The following is an 8,225-nucleotide window of genomic DNA, read 5'->3' as shown; positions in this document are numbered from 1 at the left end:
AGCGACGGCTCGGTCCACTTCTGTGTTGAGTACCAAAAAGTGAACGCGGTGTCCAAATTTAACGTTTATCCAATGCCACGAATTGACGAGTTACTCAATCGGTTGGGCGCAGCACAATCCACAGGCCGGGGGCACAGATGGTTGTGGCTGACTTTCTCTCCAGAAATGTGGGGGGGGAGTAGGCAGGCCAGATGTTGCCCCGGCCTGAGTCAGCGTTGGGGGCATGGGGGGCGTGGTCATGCGTCAGTCTGCGGGAGAGCAGAAAGGTTCATCACCTGGCTCATAATTATTTCTAACACCTGTCTCTCATTATAGTGATGGCGGAGGGAGGCTTAAAAGGCACGGCGAAAGCATCAAATGGGGAGGGAGTGTTTGGCAAGCACGACAGCCCAAACCAAGAGAGAGATTGTGTTTGTTTATGTTTAGAGTGCTTTCAGTTATTAAGAAATCCTATTCCTTTGTTATCGACGGTTACCGTCGATTGTGTGTACGATTATGTATGTGTATGTATATATATATATATGTGTATATGTATGTATGTGTGTGTGTGTATATATATATATATATATATATATATATATATGTATGTAAGTATGTATGTATGTGTATATATATATATATATATATATATATATATATACACAGTATATTGTGTATTCTATATATACTTCTTTCTTTTCAATATTTATCTATTTTTTATTCAATTTTAATTATTTTTTAAGTCTTGTTGCTGTTTTTGTATTGTTGTGTACTGGAAGCTCCTGTCAACAAGACAAATTCCTTGTATGTGTAAGCATACTTGGCAATAAAGCTCATTCTGATTCTGATTCAGAAGAACAATAAAAGGACTGACCTTGAACCTGCTTCGTTGTCTCCTGCCTCCTCCATTGCCCCGAACTAATAACCTGTTACAATAATATCTAGATTTCACAGCAAAAATATTGTATTTGTGCCACTGATGATTTAAAAACATTTATGAGACACTAAAGTGTTACCAAATAGTGATGTATTTGTAGAATGTGGCAGTTAATGTCACAAAATACTTCATGTAGTAGATAAAATGACATTAGAGATGTCATTAATTCACATTAATTCAGAGAAAAAGAAACAAGACAATTTAATACATTCTGTTCATTTTTAATATTCATTTCCTTTGAAAAATATAAATTCTAAAATAATTTCAGCTGTGTTTTGTTCAGTCACAAAACCTGATTAAAAATGTATCAGTGTTACACACTCTACATTAGCATTGTTCAAATGTTCAAGAATTTTCCCAGACATGCTTTCACAATATATTTCATAGGTACCCCCAAAAATATAAATTACAAATTAAATCTTATACATACAAGGTTAAAAGAAGTTGAATTTGAAAATCCTGTACAGATCTGTCAGTTTTGTTGTTGTTGAAAAATTATGAGATGGTGAACGAATGGTGACAAATTAGTAGGAATCAACATGGAAAATTGTGTTCTTTAGGGTATAAAGGATGTTTACAGCATGCACGCTACATCTGCTATATCTGGAGAACTGTATGAAACTTTTCCCTCTCCGTGCATTTATCACACTGATGACATTTTGTGACACTCATTTCTACAAAAGACAAAACTTGCAGTATGACATTCAATCAACAACTAGACTTCAATGACTAGACAATAATGATCACTTAAATAATGCACGTAATCTGAATTACATGAGACAATAACTAGAATTTAAAAGAACTTCATGTATTATTGCAATTCAGGTTTAAGCCACTTAGGTAAATCATTTGCAGGACAAGCAGACCCTGGGGTGCATGTAGGTTTATACATGTAGACTTGCAGGTTTTCATGGTTTAAATACAGAAGCAAATGCCAAATAACACTTGTAACTCAAAATTATTATGTTTAGATTTTTTTTTTTTTTTTTTTTTTTTTTGATAATTGGGCATACATTTAGTTTGTTAAAGGACAGAAATTAAATGTAATACCAATTTATATTAAATTATGAAAAACAGCAGGATCAAGATCAATAACATTAAATATCATTCAAATGTTAATCAACAGCTAAATATTATAATATACTATTTCACAGGTGTTCTCTCATAAGTAATTTCTTTTAAAGTTTGTTCAAGATGTACACTAAAAAAAGATCAACATTAAAATCTCATGCTGTGCAAATAATAATAAAAAGTATTAAGTCTGTATTTTACATAATGCCTACAATGTAAAACAGAGGTAGAGCAGCATAAAGAACATGGAAAACATTGACATGTTATGTGAAATTGGTAGAAATAATGGAGGGAATATTGGATATAATAATAAAGGGCATAGTCCTTTCACCTTTGAGGAAAAAAGCAACAGCATTTTTCTACAGCTCAGTTCATGTGATACAATGAACTGACTTGCATAGTAGTTTAGGAATTATAACCTGTGAACCATAGTGATTAAATGGAAGATAAGCATTTCTCAAGCCGTTCTTTACTTTTCACAGAAAGTATCCGTGATGGGGAACAGTTTTCAAAAATATCCCTTGGCAAATGGCTTTCTGCAAATTGGAAGAACGTAGTGTGATCAAAGAGCTTAATAATATCTGTTGCAGATTGGCGAACAAGTGCACGAGGAGGAGTTATATGGACGTCTCAGACCCTCGACTCCTCCAGTAGTAGCCATTGTTGTCGTCTGGGTCCATATGTATTTGAATCTGAGGCACATTTAATGGCACTCTCTCTGAACTGAAAAATATAGGTAAAAGATTCCGAGACAAAAAATAATTTAATTAGCTGTTATTTGTTAACATGTATTTTTGAACTTTATTAGAACCTGAGAATAGTTAATTTCCTAAAAAGTTTTTAAGCAATTTATTTCCCAATAATGCACAATAATTTCCTCTACACAATTTAACTAGTTTTTTTGTTTTTTTGTAAAACCAAGACAATTTAACTAAATGCATTCTTTGAACAACTAAGAAATGAGGACATGATGTAATTATGAAGCCTCGATCAATTATTATGGTTTTTATCAATTATTATTAAATTATCTAAAAGTGACTTTCAAATTCAGTATTCTGATATTATGTCGTCTTTGCATGGCAAAGATGGCACAGTCACACAGTATATACCCTTTGATTTACACAGACTGTTTAAAGGGGACATATTATGCAAAATCCACTTTTTCAATTTTTTTTTTACATAATTATGTGTCCCCAGTGTGTAGACATCCACAAAATATGGTAAAAGACCATCCCCTTGTTTCTTTCCTTTCCCCATCAATAAAAAACAGTGTCTCTGAACGAGCCGTTCAGGTTTGCAGCCCCTTATGACGTCAAAAGGGGAAAGGTACCGCCCACAGCTGGCATAGAGATCCACCCGAGCAGCTTAGATCCTCCCTCGTTAAAACATGAGCAAACAGTGCACCGTCCGCCATGTTTATCTCCTCGCTATAGCCGCTTGTGCTAACTCGGACTGCTTCATCAATGATGGCCAACACAAGGCTGGATTTGCTTCAAAGCTAAGGATCAAGGATGGATCGATACCAACTCTCCGTGACCCAACTTCAGATTTGCAAGTCGTAAGTTTCGCAATTTATACTTTTTTAATGTTTGCAATTTGGCTTTCTGAATTTGCTTGTTTGCACATTGTGAGAAAAACGCTTGTTGTGGAAACACTGTGCTTTGTGTAACGTAGCAACTAGTCCCTAACTACCTTATTCCATAACAATGAAGCTGTAGCTCTGTTTCGGTTATGATATAAACTGATTGGCGTCCTCCACAATCCCGCTTGAGTGGTCATGCAATGAAGATTTTCGGTGTAATAAAACTGGTTATTATTTCTAAAATGACAACTATAACTGTTTCTCATATTTCATAACTCGACCTTTGTTATGCACAATACAGTAAGATGATTGACTTAGTGTGTTCTCCGTGTTATTTGCATTGTTTTTGCCGAGGAATCCATGGCACCAGAAGGCACAGCCCACTTCCAGAAAGGGGTGTGGGGAGCAGCAGCAATGTATTAAATAACATTTAAAGCTACAGACATTAAAACAGCCTGTTTGGAACAGGGCTACAAAACAGGGGTATAAAGGCATGGTAGAATAAACGATCTGTGAGGAATTTTGAGCTGAAACTTGACAGACACATTCTGGGGACACCTGAGACTTATATTAAATAGTGTAAAATAGGGGCATAATATGTCCCCTTTAATGCTGCAGAGAGGCAACAAAAATGCGTTTGCACAGGAATTACAATTGTAGAAATAATGTCATGAAATTGTTTAAAATATTAAAATTATAAATGATAAAATGTATACTCTATCATAACACTGACCATGTTTAATGCAGCACTGATGCTGCATTTCGTTACACAGAGCCAAAGCAGCATCGGAACAGCCTTTAATAATAGGGGTGGAGGTGTGTCAGAGCTGGCATATTTTATTATGGCTTTTTACAGCGTTGTCTTTCAAAATTTAGAGGCAGCACAATGTAGCCTTTACAAGACTGTCTAAAAAGTTTGAACATGGATATTATAGTTTTGGTTTTGAGTACTGAAGGGAGCACTGCTGAACCTTTTCACCATCTTCTGTTATTATCCTATATCTACAACCTGTTAAGAGGCCCCATTATGTGCACACTTGACAAACTTCAATGCATCTCTGCATTCTAAAAATGCATAATAACTTACACTAACTTCAGATGCTTACCTTGACATTGGGCTGGTCTGAAAGTAGTGCTGCTTTTCAGCATGATGTATATCGGTCAAGGAAGGAAGGGGACTTTTCTCCTGGAAGATAAAACAAACAGGAAATTATTTGTGCATTCATGATCTCAGCTAAACACAAGGACCCTACACCAGCATCATGCATTTACACACACATCATAAGCACACACACACACACACATTCAGGACAAACCAAAAGGCACCAGATACCTAGACACATGCAGAAAAGAAAAGAAAAAAAAAACAGAATATGGTCTGATCATTTGTGTTAAAGGATTTCATTCATTCATGTTAATACTCATCTACTACAACAAATTAAGACAGATGTTAGAAGTCATAGAAGCCTTTGAGCCAACAATGCAAATAAAAAGCAAGCAGTTTCTTGTACTGAGATGAAAGAAGAAAGAAAAATGCACATTGAAATAACTGGTTTTATCTATCCTAAAGCAAGGTTTTATAAAATTAATTATATTCATTTGATAGAATAGCGTTGCTTTAAGTAGATCATTTTTTTTTAATATAGGGGTTTCGTGACAAAAAAGGTTAGGAACCCCTGTTTTAAAGGATTCCAACTGATTTAAATTGATTACTTTGATTTAGTAATTGTAAAAGAAGTGGTACGTCCTGCATTTATCCCTTTACATGATGAGAACTGACAGACCAGCATTTGGAAAGACAGATGAAAGTGTGAACAAATCAGCTACAAATATTCAAAGAGATTTAAAAAGGTTAAAGCATCCCAGAATCCAGTTTATGTTCCAGTCACTTCAACAGTCACAGTAAACTGAAATGCAAAACTAAAGAAAAGGGGATTGTGAAAGGACAGTTAGAGATTATGAAGCTGTCAAAGGCCATGAATGAATGACAAACTCCACAGACATAATGTGACAAGAGCCAGTGGAATTGTGCACTGCACACAAAAGTTAAAAAGTCATGCTGAATTAAAAAGGAGGTTAGAGAGCATCTCCTTGGGTTCTCTAAAGATCTTAGAAGTTGATGGGAGGTCCCACATCTGGTCTACTCACTGTCGGAGGCCTTATCTCCTAAAAAAGGCTCCTGCTCCATCATGTCCATTTGGATTTTAATGCTGGGGACGTTTTCATTGAAAGGGTAATCAGACTGCACAGGAAGAAACCATCAAAAACAGCTTTAGGAGCTAAATCTACATGCACCATAATAGTTCACACCCCTTCTCTACATTTCAATGCTTAACATATTTATTGAGCATTCCATAGTCTATTGTTAAAAGATGTGTACTGTGACTGGCCTTTTTTAGTTGTTGAGTGCTTTACTATAATAAACACTACTCAGTGTGATATAGAGTATTGACACCATTAAGAAAACCAGTTCAATCAGATTCGCATTTCTGTCAGTAAATAACAAGGGCACATAAGAAAGCTCATGCTTTTTTTTTGCCTTTTTCCTGAGCTAATATGTATAAGATAAAAATATCTAAAGACCTAGAGTGCTTTTAAAATGGGGGCTCACTTTTCCTGCATGAGGAATTTTATTCCTGGATATAAACCCGAACACTTTGGTGCATACGTTAATTATTGATAGTATCTATTTAATTATAGACACAAAGATCTGATAAGTTTTTCATGTCAATGATAAATAAATATAATAAATCAATCAAATAAAAGCACACTTGTCTATTAAAAATATACCAAATAAGTTAACTGCTTTGCAGAGTCCAAAGTCTTTAAATTACTGATATTATATTAGCCACAAACACTCACATCTTCCACGTCACTCTCTATGCTCCCTTGTTTCTTCTTTTTCTTTTTCTTCTCATCCTCTTTCTTTTTCTTCTCCTTCTCAGGTATCACATCATCCAGGAAGCTGAGGTCATGCTGAGAGAAGACATAGTCCAATGCCTTCCTCACAGCAACCAGAGCCAAGATCTGACCAATGAAAATACAGTTTCAGTTAATGTGCACTATAGAGTAAGAAATAGATACAATTTGCCTATTTCTCTTATTCCAGCATAATATGCAGGGACAACTATAAGTAAACCATTTGTAGGTACATTTTTGAAGGACTCTTTGGCACATTAAACATTCCTCTCTTTGTTTTGAGCGACCCATCCAGCCTGACACAACAACATTGACTCAAACCTTGGCGTGAGACAGGGGTGAGACTATTTGTTGGTTCTATCAACAGCAGACAGGGGTCATATTTAGAAAGATGTTTGAAAACAATTATTTTTACAATTCCATTTGGTGGCGATAGTAGCGCAGAAATTAGACACTTCAACTTTAAAATGCATGGCAGTTTGCTGTTCAGTGTCTGTTGATATTATTGGTGACATCATGACAACACATTCTCTAACTTTAGTCTATTTTATTGTGGGTTAAAAGAATTGGATCAAGTAAACTGCATTAGACTAAACTTCCTTTTATAGGGTTCCCTGTCCTTTTGACCAATGAATTTTCATAACTTATGCAGTCCTTCATGAATACTGGATAAGGATAAAGATTGTATTAGTCACTGAGCAATTTTTGGCTAATTAAATGTTTTAGAGGTGAGCGTAACTAGAATAATGTATACTGACTATATAAACTTCTATGATATTTCCAAGATTCTCTTACTTTCCATGACATTTACCTGGAAATCACAACTTCAGCAGACCCTAATATTTCCATGACCATGGGAACCCTGCTCTAAGTGAGTCAGATGCTCTTAGTATCTCAGTCACAGTTGCTTTCAACATTTAATTTTGTTAAAACTTTCAAAGGATTCAAAAAGACATACATCAAAATCTACTGCCACTCCTTGAGAGTAGGGGATGGCAGCATGTGACTAACCATGACAGGGAAGATGATGGCCGCCACAGTGGATTTGAGGAGCCAGAGAAGCGCTAGGCAGAGCAGCTGGACGAAAGTGAAGAGATGAACCTTCCTCAGTGGAACATGTCGCAGGTAGACCAGGTCTGGCTGGTGTTTGGCAGGCATGAGTAGCAGCTTCAGCCGGTCCATGAACTGAGAACAAAAGAGCAAAAATAAAGGCCTAAGCATTTCCCAGTAGGGATGGGAATCTTTAGGTACCTCATCGTTCAAATCTATTTTGATTAAGATAGTCATGATCCAATTGAAATTTTTTTCGATGTCAATATTTCAGAAAGAACAGCTTCTCTTTTGCCAGATAAGGTGGCTAATTGCCAAATTCTATGTAAAGATACATAAAAGGCATACTAAAATACATCTGTTCTGGTTTGCCAATAGAAATGCAGCTTATGTTTGCTCTGTGGCTTTCGTTCTGTATAAACGAAATACTGCATCAATACTGCACTTTCTCAGTGTCAATCAGCCTTGGCTGTACGTGAGAACAACTTTCGAGTAAAGAATGACTGTTCAGCAATTGTGGTTCCTGCAATTATATTTATTCCCTTTAAAAATATTTTATGATGCAGACTGGGTCATTGACAGTTAAACTTATCTCAAGGCTCCTATGTACAGTTTGCACAGTGCAAGTGCTCTTTTCGTAGTACAGTGCCACTGCAGGTGCACTCTCCGTGCCATTTTTTAAAGGTT

At 36.0% G+C, this 8,225-nt stretch overlaps 1 protein-coding gene across 9 annotated transcripts in view; it reads right to left on the bottom strand.

Annotated features, from left to right (window-relative positions):
* Nucleotides 1-1,122: 1,122 nt before the first annotated feature.
* LOC127434489 (electrogenic sodium bicarbonate cotransporter 1-like) overlaps nucleotides 1,123-8,225 on the bottom strand; it is an 88,025-nt gene continuing 80,922 nt past the window's right edge. For 5 of the 9 annotated variants that reach the window (XM_051687348.1, XM_051687321.1, XM_051687314.1 and 2 more), the window contains 4 exons: nucleotides 7,500-7,673; nucleotides 6,432-6,596; nucleotides 4,676-4,755; nucleotides 1,123-2,710 (listed from right to left, as the gene is read on the bottom strand). In XM_051687348.1, coding sequence (XP_051543308.1) covers nucleotides 2,605-2,710; nucleotides 4,676-4,755; nucleotides 6,432-6,596; nucleotides 7,500-7,673 — 525 coding nt within the window. In that variant the 3' untranslated portion in view covers nucleotides 1,123-2,604. Of the gene's footprint in view, nucleotides 2,711-4,675; nucleotides 4,756-5,717; nucleotides 5,812-6,431; nucleotides 6,597-7,499; nucleotides 7,674-8,225 lie in introns of all 9 variants that reach the window. The other 4 variants (XM_051687350.1, XM_051687351.1, XM_051687338.1 and 1 more) reach the window with 1 other exon arrangement.

The sequence above is a fragment of the Myxocyprinus asiaticus genome, chromosome 4, assembly GCF_019703515.2.
Source record: "Myxocyprinus asiaticus isolate MX2 ecotype Aquarium Trade chromosome 4, UBuf_Myxa_2, whole genome shotgun sequence".
NCBI classification, from domain to species: domain Eukaryota; kingdom Metazoa; phylum Chordata; class Actinopteri; order Cypriniformes; family Catostomidae; genus Myxocyprinus; species Myxocyprinus asiaticus.
This window is presented reverse-complemented; position numbering and strand designations above follow the sequence as displayed.